This window comes from Coffea arabica, chromosome 6e (genome assembly GCF_036785885.1).
Source record: "Coffea arabica cultivar ET-39 chromosome 6e, Coffea Arabica ET-39 HiFi, whole genome shotgun sequence".
Classification (NCBI taxonomy): domain Eukaryota; kingdom Viridiplantae; phylum Streptophyta; class Magnoliopsida; order Gentianales; family Rubiaceae; genus Coffea; species Coffea arabica.
This window is the reverse complement of record NC_092321.1, coordinates 46210033-46233279: the sequence shown is the minus strand read 5'-3', so window position 1 is coordinate 46233279 and position 23247 is coordinate 46210033. Positions and strand designations below refer to the sequence as shown.

At 35.7% G+C, this 23247-nt stretch overlaps 2 protein-coding genes across 2 annotated transcripts; one reads left to right on the top strand and one right to left on the bottom strand.

Annotated features, from left to right (window-relative positions):
* Window positions 1-220: 220 nt before the first annotated feature.
* On the bottom strand, window positions 221-3224 carry LOC113694777 (aquaporin SIP1-1-like). Its single transcript, XM_027213640.2, has 3 exons — window positions 2606-3224; window positions 1775-2047; window positions 221-587 (listed from the first exon to the last, which is right to left on the bottom strand). The coding sequence occupies exons 1-3, from the start codon at window positions 2906-2908 to the stop codon at window positions 441-443; spliced, it is 723 nt and encodes a 240-aa protein (XP_027069441.1). The 5' UTR covers window positions 2909-3224; the 3' UTR covers window positions 221-440.
* Window positions 3225-13369: 10145 nt separating this feature from the next.
* LOC113696131 (ricin B-like lectin R40G3) lies at window positions 13370-18568 on the top strand. The gene is made up of 4 exons (XM_027215489.2): window positions 13370-14006; window positions 14329-14451; window positions 17754-17982; window positions 18283-18568. Coding segments are annotated over exons 1-4 (831 nt in total). The 5' UTR covers window positions 13370-13529; the 3' UTR covers window positions 18285-18568.
* The last annotated feature ends 4679 nt before the right edge of the window (window positions 18569-23247 follow it).

The following is a 23247-nucleotide window of genomic DNA, read 5'->3' as shown; positions in this document are numbered from 1 at the left end:
CCTTTCTATCATATTCAACCCAAATTCAAGTAAAACGTGACAGCACCAAACCTCGTCTAGGGTTGATTGGATGTAATGCAAATTGACACTAACGAAACAACGAAATGTCTAGAATTGAAGATAAACCCATGGTAAGCCAAAAGCATAGGTTTTGGAGCCAAATTAACATTTGACACACTCCGATTAACACAATCACATCATCTGAAGAAGCAAATAGAAGTTAAGCTAGCAAAGTATCAATGAGTAGTTACATTGATTATGATCATGTCAAGAATCCAATATCCTATATGACAGTCCAGTAAACTGAACATATTCAACAGTAGAAAATGGATTAGGCATATGAACTCTGAAGTTTGCAACTACTAAAACAGGATAAAACTTTGCACAGTTGACAAAGCTAATTTTTTAGACAATGAATCACCTAAATTTGACATCCTATTTTAAGTTTTCTTTTCCTTTGTGGGAGGTGGAAAAAGAGCTTTGAAAACCCAAGCAGCCAATATTGCCCCAGCAAAGGGGCAAATCCAATAGACATAGAACTGCTCCCAGGTGTTGTGCCTGTTATTTATATACGCCCACCCAAATGCCTGCAAAATTATAACGAATGTTGTGCCAGTCATTGAGTGTACAATTTGCAGGACGATTTTGAGAGTATTTAAAAATGTGACCTTGTCAAAATGTATAAAACAAAACAAGATAAAAGGAATTAAGAACTATGCTGAAAGTCCCCAAGCTTTGGCAACTTCACTCTAGTATTAAACTTCAAAGAGTGCCAAATTGCAGTTCAAGATACAGAAGCTCTCTTAAATGGCTTTTCATCCAACAACTTCTCAATCTCTTTTATAACCATTGGATGAAGAATAGTCTATAAGTTCCTCCACCTTAATGAGCCTTACCAAAAGTTGTTCATAGTAACCCCACCACTGAATGTGGAAGTTATGATGCAGTTTATAGGCCACAGACGCTTCATGTCATGGGGATTAAACAGGCTTTTAGAAAAAGGAATTGGAGTGTCAACTTCTATATGAACTTGCCCATTAAAAGAATAGGAACAGTTGTCTCTCTTTCAGTAGATGCTTATAAACATCTAGAAGCAATCAATCAGGTACATGCAAAGTAAGGAAGATAAAAAAAATGGAGTATGCAGCAAAGAGTTTTTTCAAAAGGGATTAAAGTTTATGATTAAATTATACTGAAGGTAGCAAGATGTAATCATAAGCCAGTTTCAATTCTCTCAGTATTTCCAAGCCCTGAATATCCTGGTTTAAAACTCAAACTCCACAATGTTTACAGTATGATACTTTACATTTCATTTAATAACCAAGAAACACAACACCCAAATTGCAGCAGGGCTTCTGTCACAAGTTACATAAACACAATTACAGAAATCTAAAATTCATAGTTTTCAGATGCAGCTGCATTTTCATGGTTAGAGGAGTCTGAAGAGCATTGGCATCTAAAGATAAAGAACTAGACCAGAATTTTTTATCCTAAAGGAACATATTTGGTCATTGATAGTTTCTCGCTATCTTCTACAGTTCCATTAGTTTGAGGCACTCTGGCTATATTATAGTCTAGCTAGTTGTGAAAATCAGCACACTAGTAATCCAGAGATCAAGTTGGAGAACAAAAGCATTATGTTGTGGCACCACTATTTAAAGTATTTGACATGGTTCCTCTAAAAGTTCCTTGTTCAGATGAAAAAATCAATTCCAAATCTGCTAGCTGTCGAATTTAGACTAAACGATAGGAATAATCAAGTAACAAGACTTACATTGGCAGGATTCATGGAGGGGCCAGTGTAGCTAGAACCTGCAACCACTAATGCAACAGTTGACATGGAGAGCAACCAATTTTTTAAAAGTGGGCTACTAGGTCCCCTCAGGACGATTAAGAGTACAAGAAAGGTGATTGTAAACGTCAAAACCCCTTCAGCAATAGCACCGGTATGCAAGTCAACCTTCAAAGAAGGTCCTCCCAGCATGTGTTTATACTGCACCGGCATAAACTCCTTAATAGCAAGAGCACCACCCACTGCACCAGCTGCCTGTCAAATTAAGAAGTCAGTTTCCAAAATCAGTTTGAATCATCTTAAAAAATTCCCTCGTACTCTTGTTTAATATCATCATTATTCTGATTCGCCAATTTTGTTGTTTTTGTCTTTACCAGTGGTCCATTTGCTTTGCACCTTTTCTTTTTTTTCCCCCCATTGAAAATTTTTACTTTTGGGTGAAAAGAACATACCTTTAACTTCCTGCTTTGGGAACAACTTTTCCAGAAAATATCCCCAAAGCTCTCACCCAACAACTATGCCTATCCAGTTTCCCCACAAAAGCAATCAAAACGAGCTTTCACTTTCTGAGCTAGAAATATATATATATATGCTATATATGTTCCACAAACTCTCTTCCAAAAAAGCAATAAATGAAAAACAAAACCCAAGTCATGCTAACAACTGTTTAATCAAAATCCAATTTCCATCGTGATTCGTTTTTTCGGAATTGCCGGACTAACATGGGATTCAATTATAACAGAACAAAGCACCAAGTAATTCAAATTCTTCAAATTAAGCAAAGAAAACAAATACACGAATAAATAAATGAACCTGGGCAGGGAAACGGAGGGCGGCGGAGAAAAGAGAGTTGGAGCCACCAAGACCGACGGCATGAAAGGCGGCGGTGGCGGTGGGGTTGAAAGTGGCTCCACCGAGGGCATCACCAATGATTGAAAAAACGAACAAGAAAACAAAAACAAGCACCGTGGTGATGAACAGAGAAGTTAACCACTGGGTCGTAGCCACCCCAAGAGCAGCAGCAATCAAGGAAGTTAGTACTCCCAAAGATGAAGCACAAAAAACCCACATGAAAGTCAACAGCCCATCAGCAATTGCTGCCTTTATCACACCCATAACTGGAAGATTCAACTTCTTGGTGATGGCTTCCTCCTCTTGATTCCTCTCTGGTTTTTTTCAGCGTTCTATTGAGAGGAGGAAACGGAAGAAAGAGATTACGTGAGGATGAATGGTGATAATTGCTATTATGATGATAATGATATGATTAAACACGGGAATAAGGGATCTGGAAATTCGGTTGACTGTTTGATAGAAGGCGTCCACATTGTGCGCCTGTGGTACTAGCCTTGTCTACCTAATTCTCACTGGTTTACTACTTTTACTTTGCAAGTGTTTTGCTCGGAAAAGAAAATTCTACGCCGCCAGGTGCAATTGTGGAAAGTCAATTTGTATTATGATGATTATTTGTTTACTTTTATGCAAGGCCAAAATATCAAGAAGAGGGTGTACCAGCCTTATAGAGTTGGGAATACTAGTAGGTTTGTTTGGATTGTCATCTACTTTTGAGGCAAAACATGAAGTAAATAAAATGTCGTACAAAATTATTAAAAAAAAAGAGAACCAGAAGTGTTTTCTAATTTATTAATCAAAATAAAATAAAAAAAGAAAACGAACTATAATAATGAAGTTGTTTAGGGGACTAAGATGCAGATTGGTTATATATGTTAGACAATGAAATGGGAAAGCACCACACATAAAAGATTATATTGAATACCCAGTACAATATTTAGCTACTTAGGTGCTTTTCACATGACACCGGTACGCTCTGGTTCATTGTGTAAAGTCACCGGCCATTGATCTTAGAGCTGTTAATCGAACCGAGTCGAGCCGAGTATTTGGCTGTCGAACTCGACTCGAGTTTAATTCGAGCCGAGCTCGACTCGAGCTCGTTAGGCAAACGAGCTTTAAAATGTGTTCGAACTCGACTCGTCAAATGCGACTCGTACAAGCTCGAGCTCGAGCTCGTGCAAATTAACCTCAATAAAATCTATAATTTTCAATTTTTATACTTTTGACTTCTAAACTAACAAATATGCCCTTTATTAACGAGGTCTAACGAGCTACTCGGATATCAAATGAGCCGAGTAAGCTCGGCTCGTTAACTAAACGAGCACATTTCTAGCTCGAACTCGGCTCGTTTACCGCAACTAACGAGCCAAGCTCGAGCCTTATCGAGCCGAGCTCTAACGAGTTTTCGAGCTACTCGTGAAGTTTAATTGATCAATGATTGGTCAACGGCTAGTTTTAAAGTTTGCCTTTTTCCTGTTTTTTATTTTTAAATGTAAATAAAAGTTGGTCTGTCATGTCCACGAGACACGGCGGACCTTATTTGTAAAATAGTCCCTACTGTGTGGCAAGGACCTCAAAATAAATAATCAGCTTGCCGTGTCTATTTCATATTAAAAAAAAAGGCCCGTGGTAGTCATATAACAAGAAAACCCCCTCTACCCAACTTTTTTTTCAACTTTTTTTTACCAATATACCAAGAAATTTGTCCAACAGAATCGATTCCCCCATCACTTAAATGCTCCTCCTATCCTCCACCCCATATCTCTCTACCCCATCCCCGCTCTACTCTACTAGCTATCCCTCAGGGTGCCCTCACCTCACCTTATTACTATTTTTTTTAATGTGGCTTTATTTGTATATATGTGTAACACTAATACTAGATTTATTACTCATTCTTTTGAAATTTCAACAAAAAAATTTAACTTGAGATAAAGTTTAAAAATTGTTTTTGGGGGTGTTTTTGAAAAACTTTGCTGTAGCAGAGTTTTTAGAGTATATTTTGAAATATTTTTATTGGCACTTTATTATGAGATATTTGGTAAAATTTTAAAATAATTTAAAATAATTTTTAAATTATCTTTTAGAGTACTTTGTTGTAACTTTTATTTTATTTGAAAAACTAGTTTTTGAAAAACACTCCAAAAACAGGAGATCCAAACAGAGCCCTTGTGAATCCATTTCTCTTTGTTTGATATAAACTGAATCCTAAATCAATTATAATTATTTTTTAATAAGCAACATGCCATAACCAAAAAAGAAAAGAAAAAGTAAACTAACATAAAAAAACAAAAAATTGTAATATATTATCACAAGAAAATTTCATATTATTCATTTGATATTACATGTTATAATTATATTATATATATATATAATATTAAATTAAGGCGGGACGGCGTGAGAATGTCCTCCCCTATCCCTGCCTTGTTTAAAGTGGGTGGAGAAAAATCCCCCCAATCTTACACTTCTCCCACTCTATTGAATCGTATGAGACCATCCACTTTTATTGTCATCCCTAATTTTAACAATAAAAACAACAAAAACCTTGTCTTGGCTTGTTCATTCCAACCGAGTCAATAAAAGTTGCACCGTATTTCAAGTAGTGTAAATGAGCGACTAGGATTAACCCAACCCTTCTAGAATTTACAATTCCGTGAACAAATTTGTTTGGGCTCTTGTACCAGAAATCGTGGCAAGATCTGGATTACTCAAAACACTAGCATCAATAATCTTGAAACGCCATTTAACCATAGAACAACTAATGGAATGTAGTTCAATTTCTGTTTTCTATAATTATGCCGTATTAGGTGTGAAAACCATTTAGTATGATATACCACCTCATCAGGACACGTATTTCAATTGTTTTTGTTCTTTTAATTTTTTTATTTGTTTTTGTCTTGTAGAATTGAAGCGAGAAACAATCAACTTCAACTTCGACTTCAAGCAATTTAATTACGTGGAGGAATCTTGAGGTTTGACCGGGAAGGGCAAAGAGCAAATAAATGATCAGGCTTGCTTGCTGTGCCCTCACCGCCAGGTAGAGGATGGTTGACAATGACGCGGATGGAATCGCCCACGTCATAGATGCTCGCTCTTGAGACTTGTCTACGTCTTCACTTTTGACTCTCAGCCATTCTTTTCCCATATGATTATATGAAGGCCAAGGACTATTGGACTTAAATCTTAGTGAAGAAGAAAATGCTATCCACGTTTTCATCGAGAAAAATCTTTCATTTCGTAGACTTAATGGGGAAGAAAATGGCATTTAGACGAAAAGACGAAGAGAAGGGTAAGAAAATGTGGATTTCTTCTCCTGGAACATAATTGCCATAACAAGGCACGTTAAATCCTCACATCTTTTCTTTAGTCCACTACTCTTGTCAACAGTTAGGTAGGCCTCTGACGAGGAAGGGTTGGATTAAGCGGCACGTAGGAAGGATTATAAAATTAAGAGATTTTAGATTTAAAATCTTTCACTTAAAAAAAAAGAATAGACCTTGACAATTTTGATCTTCTTGGCGAGATGGTTAAACTTGTCTTTTTTTTTTTATTGTTTTGTATTACTCAAAGGATCTAGATTTATAGTATCAAATTTTAAATTTGGAATTCTTCATTATTATATGTAGGATTAAATGCGCTAAGCCAATTAAAAGTTTGGTGATTTGCACTTTTGCTCTTAAATGTTAATTTTGTTCTTCTTTCCTCCTTAACTAATGATCACTCTAATGATTTGCTTAAAAAAAATCAATGCCCTTAATTGACAATTAGTAAAAATAATAACCGAACAAGAGATCCACATATATATATATATACACATATTTATGTAGGTGTGTGTGCATATATATGTATGTATGTATGACACACACAGAGTTAAGAATGGATGCAACCATTTGAAAAGATCACATACTTTTGGAATCTATTGACAAATATAAAATAACATCATTTTGTCAACACTAAAAGGACTTATGAAAAAATTATAAAAAATGAATACCCTACAATTCTCTAAATTTTAATATGTCCTTGGCATACATATGGGAGATATTTTATTACATTTACATCTCACTTCCACTTGTTGATGTTCAAAAATTGAGAAGGCATACCTTAAATAATAACAAGGTGTCATCGAATGTATCAACTTTTATGAGATGGTTTTTTTTGAAAAAAAATAGAAGTGGAATATTGGGACTTAATTCTTCACTTTCCAAAAGAAAAAGGAAAAAAAGAAAAAATTGCAGCACCAAAATAGGTGATGAGGCGAAAGCTTGTATCATGAGAAGAGGAGTGAAAAAAATTAGAAATGAGGCACAGCTGAAGCTTTGGCCATTTTTTGACGGTCAAAGTCGATTTAACTTGACAAAAAGGGCAAAGTGCCTTATTTCACTTAAAGGAGTGTTTGGATAGCATATTTCTCCAAATAATATTTCGCTTGCATCATAAACATATTTTCCAACCCATCTTTTTATATTTCCAACCATTTTTTTATCTCACATACATTACATCACAAAAAGTGCTACAGTAATTATTTCAAATAACACTCTATCCAAACAAAGAGAAAGTGAAAATCATAAAGATTGTCAGAGGGAGGAGCTTAGTGGATTTAACCCTTGTGTATATATCAACGGGATAATTTCAGAAACCTTCCTTGAAATTTCTTATAATATCACTTAGTGCTACTAAGATTTCTAAAATCTCGCTTACCTTCTTTGAATTGACATTTTTTTAATAACATTTTAGCCTCTCCGAGAGAAATGCAAGAGAGATAAAATTTTACTCCCTAAGACTAGATTTGGTTTTTGTTCTGTGGGAGAGATGGAGGAGATTTTGATTGAAAGTATTTTAGAGAGAAGGAAAAAATAGTTTAAAGGGAAGTAAGAGAAGAGAGAAAGTAAAGTATACATGTAGTCCCCATACTATCTATCAATTGAATGCTTGTCAAAAAATTTTGAAAACATTTTCCTTGAGAGAATATGCAATTAAAAAAGTAGATGAAGTTAATGTGAAAACATATGCAATAATGAATAAACATAGGGTTAATGGCACTTTGACGCCCTGAACCTAGGGGTGGCAATTCCTGACACGACCCGAAAACACGACACGAACCTAACACGAAATTAATGGGTTTGGGTTGAGGTTTTGGGAGTTCGGGTCAGAATCGGGTCGAACCCGATGAACCCGAAAAAAAAACAGGTCAATTTCGGGTCAATCCGTGGTGACCTGATATGACCCGATGTGACCCGTTTATGAATTAAAACTAATTTAATAAACATAAAAATTATTTTATCTAACTAAACTAAATCATTCTTTTTTTCCAAAGGCATTAATTACTTGATCCTAAATGAATTTATTTAACTTGTGTGAAGTTAAAATTACTATATTTGGACAAATAATATATTATGTTATTTTTTACTTTTATGTTGTTTTAATTTATTTTATATTTGGTTTGGGATAAAACACTTTTATGGTGTTTAATTTATTTTAGATTTGGTTTGAAATTATTTATTTAAATTTTTATTACTTGATGATGTAATTAATTTTGTGAAAAATTGATTTTATTAGAAATTACAGTGATAAATTAATAAATTAAAATTAAGTTTCGGGTCATTTCGGGTCGACCCGCCAACCCGCCAACCCGAAATTTTTGGGTTCGTGTCAGGTACCCTGACCCGTTTCGGGTTGGCGGGTCGGGTTCGGGTCAGCAGGTTCTTTGTTATACTTAGGCCTCAACCCGACCCGCCAACCCGAACCTGACCCGTTTGCCACCCCTACCTGAACCTATGGGGCGATGACACTTTACCACCCTATACTTCAAAAATACACATTTTGCCCACTAAATGAATTATGTTTTGTACTTTTAATTTTGGCCAACTCATGTGCATATTTTTCTTCCCAAATTACCTCCAAGTTTCCTAAATTTTTCAGCAGTCAAATTTTATATTGTAGTATTTTCCTATTTTATATTCACCATAATATTCTTCCGTTGCATACTATGTTATTGGATTATACCATAAATTAAATAAAAAAACTCCTCCAACTGCCACTTTATCCCTGTCTTTTTCACTATCTTGTAGGTGCTCCCATTGTGACCACTATTATTTCTTATTTGATATGATTTTTAAAAAAAATATATAGCATCAATTATAATCACAATTATCAGTCAAATAATAATTGCAATTATCAATTATTTTTTCAGATTTGATACTATGCAAAATTGTGATAGCCCACCTCCCCTTAAAGTGAACCAAGGGGTTCAGCGGACCACCTGCCCAACTCTTGTCAGGACTCACTCACTAACATTCTTTAAATAGTCTTTCACACCTCTAGATTAATATAAAAAGTTCTATTCATCCAAGAATTCCAACTTAATTTACAACCCAAAAATGAAACATAAGATTTCATTAACAAAGATCCCAAATACATTTCATCTACAAAAGTACTAGTACATGAAGATTATTCACACTATTTCACGCTTACTTGCTCTGGCCTCCACTCCTGTAAGGCAAATAAAACTAAAGGAATGAGTTAAAAGCCCAGTGAGATTCTCAAACAAGCAATCAGTGTGACACCCCCACTTCTCCCTAAGGCGAACCAAAGGGTATCCGCGGGACGCCTGCCCAGCTCTCGTCAGAACTCAAGACAATTCGATTCAAGCTTAACGATACATAACAAATAATACAAGTCTAATAAAGAAAAGTCGCTTCCATAATCGAATATCCAAGTCTTACACTACGAGTTCAAGATATATCAGTTATCCAATTCTTACATTAGGTTCCCAAAAGATACATCAATTCCCAAAATATACAACAACCACAATGTCTAGTCAATTACATTTAAAACCCTAATTGAAAGTACATCCAAAGGGTTTTTTCGAGTTTCACTCCATGTCCATACCTATTAAGGAAAACAAATCTACGGGGTGAGCAATCGCTCGTGAGGCCAAGAACACTCATGCAAGCACGTTGTCCAAATAACAATCCCAATTAACAAGTAAAACAATAATTTTCAAGTAAATGACAATTCGAGCAAGAATAGTAAACAGAAACAATTCAAGGATATAGGAGCTCTCAGGAGCTATTTTCCACTTGCACGACCAAGAACCTCCACGAATTGACACTCCGTCAATCAGGTAGGTTACAGTCTGTAGAATTTCACTTAACCTGTCCCCGTTCACCGTTACATACCCCTGTATCGGGCCCGCCTGTCGCTTGTTTGAGGCGATACTGCTCGAGTATGCCAAGCAAGACCTCTCAATAGGTCAAGCTTATGTTTTCTCATGGTTCACCAAGGAGTTCGACCAAGCTCATGCCAGCTCGAGTCCAAGGTTGGCCAGTGAGAATTGGGCATCTCCCACGATTACAATTAAGAATCGAGAAGATTCACTCCAATCGACTTATGCAGCCAAGCATTAGGACAATAAAGAATTTAGGCAAATAAAGCAAGATTCACTACCTAACACTTACCATTTTACACTTAAACACTCGCACTTAAACCATCACACTACACTCACTCAATCCGCTCAGGTCAATTCAAACCTAAATTGTGATACCACCTGTGACGACCCCACCTCCCCCTAAGGCGAACCAAAGGATTCGGCCGACCGCTTACTCAATTCTCGCCAGGAGTCACTCACTAATATTCTTGAAATAATCTTTCACACCTCTAGATTAATATAAAAAGTTCCATTCATCCAAGAATTCCAACTTAATTTACAACCCAAAAGTGAGACATATGATTTCATTACCAAAAATCCCAAATACATTTCATCTACAAAAGTACTAGTACATCAAGATTATTCACGATATTTCACGCTTACTTGCTCTAGCCTCCACTCCTGTAAAGAAAACAAAATTAAAGGAATGAGTTAAAAGTCCAGTGAAGTTCCCAAACAAGCAATCAAGTAGATAAAACATGAAAGTATTACATTTAATAAATTTCACACTTTGCATAGTAATAAACAGTCATTCAAGAAACAAACATTCAATTATTGGAAGGATACGTGCTCACTTGGAGCCATACATTCATTCAGTCATTCAGTCATTTAGTCTCCGACCGTTTCTCCCTTATACCTCCAACATGTGAAAACATTTGAAATAAAACTCCAACGGTGATCATTTCATTCAGTCAATCATTTCATTCATTGCATTTCATTCACTGATCAGTACTCCACCAGATTTCGTGGTCATATTCGAATTTACCAAACACTGTCCCAGGATCACCAGTTGCCCAATCGAGTCCGCTTCTGGCTTGAGTCGACTGGCAACGAAGGGTAAGGACCCAGTTCAGCCAAAGACTTACATTAATGCACAAGAACATTCAATCATTTGATCATTGAAAATTCACATTCACCTACGTCGAATGCGATAAAGTACACACTCGCCTATTGAAAATCCATTTAACAATCATTGAAAAGCGTTTGGTCATTTGAAACACAACATACAAGGAACACTCACCGATATCAATAGGTTAAATGTCAACTCTTTGGATGATAACCTTGATCGCTACCAAACCCTGAGGCAAGATTCACAATCACAATAGATTTAAACTTAGTAGATTCAACTAGCCAAAACATGCACGTCTAGAATTTCAAGATATTCCATATACTTTTCACTTTGACCTCGAGACTTTTAGATAAAATTCAACACAAGTATTCTAAAAGTAAGGAGAGCAATTTAAACATCCAAAATCACACCAAATTAAGGTTTAGTGAAATTTCGTAAATTGCTAACACAAAATTTTATATATAACTAACACAAGGGATGGAATATATTATGAATGGTGTTGATTTTCAAAAATAAATTTCAAATTAATTTTATGAGAGTATGATGGAGAGAAATTCTCTCTGATACAATTGATAGGAGCCTAGTTGTGAATGCGCATGTGTCACTAGTTACCCTTCCACTATACATCCTAACCATAGGTTGGCCAGTGGCCTTGTGCATGTTTCATTCTGTTAGACATCCCCAAATCCCGGAATTTATGCTACAACTAGGCTTGTCAATCGGGCCATCTTAATCACACTTTAACAATCTCATCCTTGAGTTATATAATTAGTACTACTTTCAATTTTGGGTTGATAAATATGAAGTTCATACTTGACTCAGAAAATATTGAAATTGTGAACCTAATTCGGGTCTGCTTGTCATGAACAAGGTCACGGCATGCCAATTTCCACTAGAAATAGACGATAACCAATAGCAATACTAGGACAACAAACTCAGTGGGCATTCATCAACAGAGTACAGATAAGATGTAAGAGTCAAGACTTTGTTGCAATTAATGATGCTAGTTGAATAATATGTTAGTTTAAACGCTCATAATACTGAGCACTGGACTAAAGATGTAGGAACCCTGTGCCTGAAATAGACAACTATTTTTGAAAAATTTTGAAATATTGAAGTAACATTTTTTCTGATACAATATATGTGAAATAAAAAATAACTAAAAAGATAAATGTGATTGGAATAGGTGTTTGTATTAAAGTAATTAGTATACAACTTTAGTTGCTCTGGGGAGAGAGAAGGGCATTTTAAAAAAATTTAAAATATTTAATTAACTGTTTTACTTTATCAAATATAATTAACTGTTTATATAATCAAATATAATCAAACAACTATATGTCATTGAGTTGAAACAACTATAATCAATTTTCTTTTTCTTTTTCTTTGTTTGGCATTTCAACTAGTTGTCAATTAAGTTTCAATTGAAATAAAGATTTTATAATTATTTAAATTATAAAATAAAATTATCAATTTAAGATGAACATAAATATAAATACATTAAATTTATTATTGAAATATTTGATTTAATATGAAGGAAAGACAAGAAGAAATGGCAAGAATTTTTTTTAAAAATTCATGTGAGTCCTTTATATTGGTAATCACTTTTATTTGTTATTATAATCATAATGCCTGATCATAACCGATTGAAACTCATATTCACAAGTTGTATAACGATTTGTGTTATACTATTTACAACTAAAGTTATTATATATTCAAATTAAAATTTTCTTTTATATATGATTTATGGGTTATCATTTGTTGGTAATTAATTCAACGAAAATATGCTCTTTAGGCTAATATTTTGACAATGTGGATTACTTTTAAGAATTTTAATGAGATTTAGAACACATTTTTATGCATTTAATCTAATTCACATTTTATTTCATTTAAAATATAATTATTTAAAACATAAGGGACCAAAAAATATGAAGTCAAACATTTGACTATATGCTTCATAGGCTCTTGATTTTTTTTTTTTTTTTGTCAAATATCAACTTCAATATATATCATAGGCTCTTGGTAGTTATTGCTCAAAGTGGATATATGCTCTGTCTGTAGGAATCCAGAAGAACTATGAAGCCTTAGTGGACAAAGCAGATGGATATACTTACTTCTATCCGGCAGCAGTAAAATTTTTTTTTTTTAAACGCTTCCGGGCCTTGTCAATGCGGTAGCACGAAACAAATTTTTTTTTTTTTTTTTTTAAAATTTCGCTGGCTGCTGAGCTAATGTCAGATTTTTAAAAAAAAAAAAACCTCTTTTGCTGCTGGGCTGACACAATTCGACAGCCATAGTTTTATACGCAGCACGAAACAAATTTTTTTTTTTTTAAAATTCACTGGCTGCTGAGCTAATGTCAGACTTTAAAAAAAAAAAAAAACCTCTTTTGCTGCCGGGCTGGCACAACTCGACAGCCATAGTTTTATGCGCACCATTATCAGATTCATATATGTTCGACTTTTTTTTTTTCCACCGATATTCTAAGTAATTAGTCACCGACACCAGCTCCATCCTTTGATTTTTCCTCCTATTTATCTACTGTTTGACTGTACAGACACTTCACCCGTCACTTATTTCGCCACCGCTCCAGAGTAAACTGATCGGCACCAGATTCCATGGATTTTCCTCGTGGCCATAACACCCACCACCACCACCACCGCCACCGCCCAGGTCCGGAAGAAGAAGTGTACCCACCCGCAGCACGGCCACATCCACCTCCCTACTATGAAAACGAGCCGCCGCCACCGCCACCACCAGTAGTCCACCATCCGCATCCAGCCCCTTACTATGCAAACGAGCCGCCGCCGCCACCGCAAGTGACCCATGTTCACCATGGAGGAGGTGCCGGAGGACCACATCCCCCAGATTTCCGCAACGATCCACCACCACCACCACCACCTGTTGTTGAGCATGTTTCCCATCACTCCTTTCATCCCCACATGCCTTCTGTTTTCCACCATCACACCCATCACTCAAAGATCGCTGATAAGCCTTCTGTCAGAGTTTACACTAAGGCAGAACCTAATTATTCTCTTACCATCCGTGATGGAAAGGTTATCCTTGCTCCTTCTAATACATCTGACCCTTTTCAGGTGAGTTTTGCTTTTTGAATTTTAATGCCTTAGGATAACTCTTTTTTGTCTAAATTAGCTTATTTGGAGTTCTAAGATAGGCGGACTGAATATTATTTAGTGTCTTCGGTCTTTGTTAAGGAGAATTTGATCATTGTCCATTTTTCATCCCCTTGGAAGAGAGAGAGAGAGAGAGAGAGAGAGAGAGAGAGAGAGTTTCAGGAGGGATTTGGTAAAATGTTGTTCCTTTTAATTGTAATTTTAGGTTGAGAGAGGTGGTTGATCAGTTATTAGTTTTTTTTTTTAACGGTTGTGATTGTGGTGTGGACATGGATTTTTGCAGCACTGGATCAAGGATGAGAAGTATAGCACCAAGGTGAAGGATGAAGAGGGATTTCCCAGTTTTGCACTGGTCAACAAAGCCACTGGCCAGGCCATGAAGCACTCTATTGGGGCTACTCAACCTGTATGTTCTGCTGCTTTCTGTCTTTGTACAATTTCAGATGAAGATGTGTGAAGCATATTGAAAAGAACTTTTGATTGCATTGTTTCCCTCTTGAAAGTTTTGATTAGCTGTTGTAGTAAACCTACAAAGAATCTATTGCAGTCAAATATAAATAATCAGTATTCTGTGACCTACAAAGCTCAAAATCTATTCTTAAATAGTTTGACTTTGGTCCTGGTAATAGGCCTAACCTGTAGAAGATGGTTAGCAAGGTGAGTTAAAAAGTAAAAAATTGTAGCTTCAGTAGATAATTCAGAGGTTCAATAAAGTAACAATTCTTTTCCACTAAAACCACATTCATACCTGTAGAGAATGGAGATATTGGCATATAGTCAAGTGAAAATGATGATGAAAATTAGCAAAGTCATAACTTGGGAGGGATGAAGCTTGTAAATTATGTAAAGGTACTTGAAGGCTTCCAAAAGTGTTATAGAATTATCTGAAGCTCAACTCATTGTTTTAAAATTATGATTTAGTACAGCATTACATAGTGCCAAGTTAGGTGAATGTTTGATTCTAGTGATAGTTATCCTTGTGTTGGCGTTGAGCATCACTATCAACCATGAAGTTCAAAATTTTTTTATTTGGTTAAGAATCCAAACTGATTTTATTATAGTTCTGCAATGCTATGGATGATTATGTTGCCACCCATCTGCAGAGCACTAAGCTTCTCATCGCATGGCATGTGAGGCGCTTAAGTTGGCTAGATCTAGCTCTTTGATGGAATGGTGGTTCTTTGTTCCTTAACAAGTGTTTGGGACTTAATAGAAAGTTTTATTTTGTTAAATAATTACCTTCAAAAAACTAATGCCTGATTTTGACTCTCTCTTGAATTTGGGTATTAGGGATTTTTTGAGCCAATTCTAGCCTACAACTAGTTCTAACTAAAATGGGATAATTTTTTTTTCTCTAGTTGCCAGACTTTCTTATGGACTCTATGCAAGGAGCTTCTATTTTGTCAAATGCTTATTTATTTATTTTTTGTAAGTGGGAGATCTTGAACCTAGGGTCTCCCAACCCAACCCTCCCCACTCGTCAAATGTTGTATTTTCTTCATTCAACTTAAACTTTTCTTTGCTTACTCTAACAAGTGTTGAAGGAATTAAAAAGGAAAATAGATAAACCCATCCAAAGGAGAAAGGCAGTATTGAGGGTATGAGAGGCACAAAAGATTTCCATTGGAAACGAGGAATGTTGGGATCTATGAAAAGAGATAATGCCTTGCAGGATGGAGTATAAGAGATAGTTATCTCTGTCTATGTAAGAAGCCTGAATTCTTTGCAGAGAAGAGAACCCAACATGGAGAATCAAGATTTTAGGAAGCGTTAATGATCATACCTCAGGTTTAATAACCTGACTTGTTGAAACTCCTCATTTAGGTTGGTAATGCTCAAGCTTGTGGAGGAATTAGATTGGGATGAAAGTCCAGTATTGTGAGGATGCCAAAACCTTTCTTTCCATTCTAACTTTATATTTTATGATAAGAAGTTTGAATACACTTCACAGCCACACTCAGACAGATTGAAACACGCATATATTTGTCTATGCACTGACCGTTTTAAGTGTCTTTTAATCAAGGAAGGTTAGATGCATGCTATGTTTACATGAGGAATACAGAATTCTGTATAAATCAAGTGACATGCATCTAAAAGTGTTTGGTAATGAAGAATTGTACCTATTAGTGCATGTAAAGATCAGCCCCTTACATGTGTGTGTGGGTTTAGAGTCAGATCTTAATCTTTTGAACTGTTTCTGTAGACACCCTACTCAAGTTAACTCCTTAAACATGCTCAAGGGTTCAGCTGCAGTAATTCTTATGTAAACTATGGATTTGGCAAACTAACTTGAGCTGGCATGGATGGCATCTCATATTGTATTATTCTAGTGTAAGCTGGATATATTTGGGAAAAGTATTAGATGGTCAAGGTACCCAAGTGGCATGTCATGTGGTGCACCAAAACCAATCATATCCCATTAATGGCAGTCCTTGTGTGGTGAGTACTAGACATGGAGGACCCACGCTGCTTGGTGGGATGTGATTGGTATTAGTGCACCACGTGGCACTTCAGTATGGCATGCCTTGAGCATTTAATACCTTCTTGATATATGTGCTCTGTGATGGTTTGTTTCATGCCTTTAGTGGTACAAGTGTCAAGCAGAAAGAGTGATATCATTGATTTTCTATGGATTACTTAGCCATCTTTGCTGATCCATTTTGACTGGCAATGGATTTTACCATTCATGAATTGAGGAGTGTGATCGGTTTTAATCTAGACGTACTAGCTATGTCAAGCTACCAGTTTTGCATCTGTCAAAGCGCCAAATAAACGTCGCCTTAGAGACATACACAGGAATAGTTACCTGCAAAACCTGCATAAAGACAAATGTATAAACAAGGTTTTCAAGAGAGTTAATGGAGGACTATATCTTGTGGTTACTGCTTTATTTCTTTTCAACACCTTAGACATTCTTGCTGATTGCAATACATTTTCTTGATTTTATTGAATGTACACCTTACAAAACTGGACATCTGATATTTGACTTTTATAACAAAGAGCACAAAGAAAGAGAGAAGAAAACGTCAGAAATAAACATCATTGGTCTGGGCTCTAGCATTTCTGCTCTTTGATCTTTTTGCTTAATTTTGTAACCATATTCTTATAGAACTTTTTTTCTAAGTGATCCCATGCATTTCTTCTTTGTTCTCATATATGTCTTCAGAAATTCACCATCTTTAGCATCATATTTAGTAGAATTGTCAGAGTTAGTACCTTTTTCTTAGCCTATTCACACATGATGGTAAGTTTAGGTGGTCATTTAGTTGGTACTATCTCCTTTTTTTTCGTATTGTTTATGTTGTGAAAGGCCATCAGTCACTTGTCCACAACTTTACTACAATTTTTCAAGTGTTAAGTTGAGATTGCCCAAAATAGTCGTAGCTGTACGGTGTTGGTAAAAGTGAAGTTCATTTATTTTCCATGTTATTTTATAAGACGGTTTTAGTCCTGCAAAAGTAGTAGTAATATGCTAGATTCTTGAAGGTCTAGGGATTCATTTGTATGGTTCTATGCTTTGTTTTGGCTTTGGATCTCGTGCATTCGCATACCTAATCTCCTAGGGACTTCTACCCTCTTTCCCTGAGTGCATGATCTTGGGAATTAATTGTTTGACTTGTTGAGGATATTTAATGAAAGTCTACTAGGAAAATTATTACGTGACTGTTTGTGCCAAGATATATTCAACATTTCAATCTTTGCCAACAGGTGCAGCTAATCCCTTACAATCCTGATGTTCTTGATGAGTCAATCTTGTGGACCGAGAGCAGGGACTTGGGTGATACCTTCAGAACAATTAGAATGGTGAACAATATTCGCCTGAACGTGGATGCTTTCAATGGCGATAAAAATCATGGTGGTGTACATGACGGCACCGTTATTGTTCTATGGGAATGGAAGAAAGGGGATAACCAAAGATGGAAGATAGTGCGCTACTGTAAGTCTTAACATGTTTTGAACATTTCAAAATCTTTGAAGATATTAATTTTTGCGTTGCTTTTTAAAAAAAAAAAATCTTTTTTCGTTTGATAGAGGGTTTATCTATTCCCATATGGTAGGCGTTATTCCATTATCTGCAGAAATGGGTAATAGATTTAGAAAGCTTTTTCGTGTCAAATCTTTAGCAAATGCACTTTCCCATTTCTGCATGCATTTCGAGTCTCGGCAGCTTCTGTCTTCCCCATCTTTCATTTGTCACCTTGCTTTCTTTTTCACTAGCACCTTATGTTGCTTGCAGAATATTCGGACCTGCAGAATGAATCGGCCTTCTTTCAGCTACTCTTCCATTTCTATGATCTGGAAGAATGGGCTTCTTCTTTCAGGGCCTAAATATGTGTGTAAGGGAATTAAAATAAATTGTTGAGAAGTTTGTTCTCTAGTAGTGACTTGTGTGTCTTGTATTGTGCGTGTGAAATAATTGTGTTCAGCTTCCACTTGAAGAACCACTGGCAGCACGTCTTTTAAGAGGGGGCTAAATTTATAACAGTATGTAAAATGATTTAATATAGTTCTCATATCTCGTATACCCATTGTCTTCTTTTTTTAACCATTTTCAAGTTGTCCGGTTGCATTTACCCTTTCAGATTCATTTTCAGTTCGTCTGAAATTTTGTTTCTCTATTGAGTCATACAAATGCATTTACCTTTATAGGTTGACTTAAATTACAAAAGGCATGGTAGAAGGCAAGAAAATTAGATGCACGATTTATTAGGATAGCAAACAGTTTCTATTTAACTTCCAAACTGGGAATTACATTTGTATTTAGCAGTTTGTTTACCTAGAATTTGATTAATTGTCAAGACAAAATTTTAGGAATTATACTTACTTTGTAGAATTTTTTCTACAGCACAAAGAAAAACCAACGTAATTTCTATTTTTGACTCTACTGTAGAGTTTACTACCACTTACAATTTAAACTTTAACTGACGGTAGAAAATTAGTTAAATTGTTCTTAATATGTAAGTTATTGGTTGAATTAACTTGAAATAATTATCAGAGTGCGTGAAAAAGGTAGAAGCAAAAAGATAATTTATGTATGTAGCCCTTGTGTGGCACATGCAAAGATAATGTACAGCTTCTATGGTTTGAAAATTTACATTTTAACTCCATATGCTTTAGATTATATTGAACTATTAAATTTTTAGTTATAATTAAGGGTTAATTACGTTTACCTCTCTTTGAGGTTTAACTAAATTACAAGACCAACCCTTAAGTTTGGCCATATTACAAACAACTTGCCTGAGCCGGATAAGCGCATAACCACTACGCCCTTGGTGTCAGTTTTCTAGCGTTGCCGTTAAATGATCAATGATATCAGCATGGCTTTCTTACAAATATCCTATATTAACTAGAAGCAAAAATGCTTACTTTACTATCCTCAAAAAAAGCACAAAAGGAAAAAAAAAAAGTTGAAAGCCTGAAGCATAAATTTCCCACAAAAACCCACAGAAACTATACTTGATCTTATTGTCTCAAAATCAAAGTTAAATCTACAAATACGCATTGCTTCCTTCCATTGCCGCCTGTATGATGCCCATTGCTTTTTTAATGAACATGTATGGAGTGGAGTACGCAAGTGAAAGCTGCTGTCTCTATCACATATTTTATGCTCACTGGTGCGTGTTTTTGGGTGTGGATTTCTGGATGCGTTTTTGTCTATAAAACAAAGAGAAAAGTTCGATGAGAGAAAAAACTATTCAGGTCAGGAGTAAATTGAGAAAAATTAATGCTACCAAAAATTCTAGAGCTAGTGCGTCCAGATGATCAGAGCTTCGGGCACTTATATAGCTTTCATGAACTCTAAAATTGATATGGGTCTGGTTCATTGTTGTTGGTGATGGCAGCTTGTTTTCTTTGTTCTTGTGTTGTTTCTTCTATTCTCATGCTCCTCCTGGCTGTTGCATTTGGAATTTTTCCTTTTCTTCTGTTGGAATTTGGTGGTTGGGACATGGTTTGGGTAAAGGCTGGAGAGACGTTGGAGCGAAATTTTCTTTTTCTTTTTCTGTTTTTTCTTTCTTTTGTTGCAGTGTGCGTTGCACGTTCTTAGATTTTTCAGCAATCTAAGATAGTTGCTAATTTTTATTTTCAGACTTTTTGTTCCTTTGTTTTTTTTTATTGTTAACCTATCTTTTCCTTTATTATAATTTTCACTTGTTTAACTTTGTTAGCAACATGGGGATGACAGTAATACAGCCAAACATGAGGGTTTCATCTGTAATTTGGTTAAACTTCAAGGAAGGTATTTGCAACTAATGCTACAATTAACTATCATAAAGGTTAGATTGATCATTTGATTATTAAGAGAATCATAAAAGAAAAGGTTATATTTGGATGTTATCATTTTCTGAAAATTAATCTGATTGTTTGAATTGGGAATTTTGAATGCCATTACTGTGGTGTCATAGCAGCTTTGATTCCTTTAGGGACAGCTACTGCCGAACTTTGATTATCTACTAATTACTTGAATTTATAGCTGATTGGGTACTCTTATCGCAAATTGAATTGAGTCCGCTGAACATGACTAAGAACGCTGATGGGAACTTGAAGAAATATATGGTAGATCTAGGTAGTATTGTCAGGGGGGTTAGTAATAGAAGTGATGGGTTTGAGAGGACTTCATCTGTTCTGGAAAATAGGCTGGAGAATGTGAAAAATTCAACTCATAACATGGATTTTAATTATGAAGGTTTGATGGCTATGGTTGCTTAGATGGTCACTGATATATTGAGCTTGAATACCACTGTCCATGGGTTGATATCTAGTATGGCAAAACTCTACAAGAAGGGGCATGATGATTATGTGAAGCTGGTAAGAAAGAGAACGGAAGAATAGAAGGAAAGGATCTGGGAAGAATGATTGTAAGCAGAATAATAGACTCCCGAGGATTGACTTCCCTGTGTTTGAGGGAGAAGATCCCAGAGAGTGGGTGAGAAAGGCAACCCAATGCTTCAGGATCCATGAAATTGAGGGAGATAAGAGGACTGAGATTGTTGAGCTATATTTGAAGGGAAAAGCTGAAACATAGTTTCACAGTAACTTTAATAGGAGATTAGCAGTATCATGGGCTGAAACATGGTTTCACAGTAACTTTAATAGGAGGTTAGCAGTATCATGGGCTGAGTTCATAGATGCTCTTTGTAAGAGATTTGGTGATAGATCTCCTGAGGAGATGTTGGAAGAGTTTTCCAAGATTTCTCAAGCTGGAACAGTCACTGACTACTAAAAGATGTTTGAGATTTTGAAAGCTCTATCTAATACCATTTTTTACCACCTATGCATGAATCATATTATATCTCAATCCTCATGAGTGTTAAAGAAAAGATTAAAAACTAAGTGAAAATGTTTGAACACATTAACCTTAGCTCAAACAATGGAAGTTGCTGAACTGCAATAAAAAACAGTATTAGCTATTCATAAAGCCAGAAACCAACCTTTCAACCTCAAGAGCCAAATTTTCAGAAGAACCAACACTTCAGTTCTAATACTTAGAAACCTTTTTCAAAACATTCAACCACACCCAAATGGAACGTAGACAACCTAAGAAACCAGAAAACTGCACCACCAAACCATTTCGTCCTTCAATAAACCTTCGAATTAGTTTAAGAAGCTGAATTCAATGCTAAGAAGTAGAAGAGCCTTTGTTATAAGTGTGATGAACCTTGTACTTATGATCATGTATGCAAACAAGCTCATGTGAATTATATACTAGTAGTAAACATGATGATCCTGTGCTAGTTGATGCAAAACCAAAAAAGAAAGTAAAAAATTACTGACTATATGGAAGAGGCTGAGAATGAGGAAACAGTGGAAATCTTCATCCATGCTTTTGCTGGCAGTTCAAGTCATAAAACCATTAGGATTAAGGATATGATTAAGGGAAGAACTGTTAGTATCTTAATAGATACTAGGGGTCCGCACTACTTTATTAATGAGAACATAGCTCATGCATTGAGATGCAAATTGAATGAAGCTAAACCTTTGAATATGATAGTAGCTAACAGAGAGATATTGAGCTCTAAGAGGTTGCAAGCACCATTAATTTGGCGAAATTTGGGTTTGAATTCCAATGAGTACATTGAAATTGGGTGGCAGCGAATGTTTTTTGGAGTTAACCAGTTGAGCAGATTCAGTCCAATGGAATTTGATTGTAGGAAACTCAACATGAAATTTAAGAAAGATAAAGAAGAGGTAATGATGCAGAAGATGAGTGATGAAGTGCAGTTGAAGCTAATTAGGGGAAAGATGGTAATTATATAGAGAACGAAACAAGTAAATGGTATTGCTGCTGAACTAAGTGCAGTAAAAGAGGACAATGGAGCAGAAGAGCCGATTTTATCTGGGATAGCTGAACTATTGGAAGAATATTAGGGTACTTTTGTTGAAACCAATGGATTACCTTCTTAGGGGAATCATGCCTCCCAAATTGTGCTCAAGGAGGGGGCAAAGCCTTTTAAGCTCAAACCTTATAGGTGTCCCTATATCCAAAAAACAAAGTTTTGATGGATTTGGTTGCCAAAAAAACAAAGATATATGTAGTTTACTTTAGAGCTTTAAATATGTGAAATTTTGATGGATTTAGTTGCCAAAAAGATGTTTCATACACCCTAAGATATGTTATCTTGATTGATATTGGTTTTGCCATGAAAATAGGGTTGAAAATTGGAAGGTTAACTTCAGGAATTTGGGGTTTTATTGCTGCAAATTCTTTCTTGGTTGGTCAAGTAAGAGAGTGAGAGTTGAGGTGTAAGTTTAGGGCGATTTTGACTTCCTATGCTTGAGTTACTTGCGAACACCTTGATTTTCACATATAGGTTGGTTTTGAGTTAAAGCAAAGCGATTTAAGAGGAGGAAAATCTTGTTTGCCCTAAAAATGTTTTATAGTTGGAAGTGTCCAGCTTTAAACTCGAGATTTTTGTCACTTTGCTTCAAAAAGTCGTGTTTACACTTAACATATTTTTGCTCCATGCTATGCCTATGGTAGTGAGCTACATCTATGTGGTTTTCACAAGTACAAGGTGTGATTTTTGAACCACTATGTTGGAAGTTTGATGGCTTCTTATTATATTATATCTAATCGCAGATTTTCGAGAGTGGCCAGGCAACAGAGCTTGAGCTTGTCATTGATAGACCTTAATTAGTTAGTGAGTGTACCAATTGCATGGTAGAACTTGCTCCTTGCTTGAAATGCTCTTTTGATGTGAAT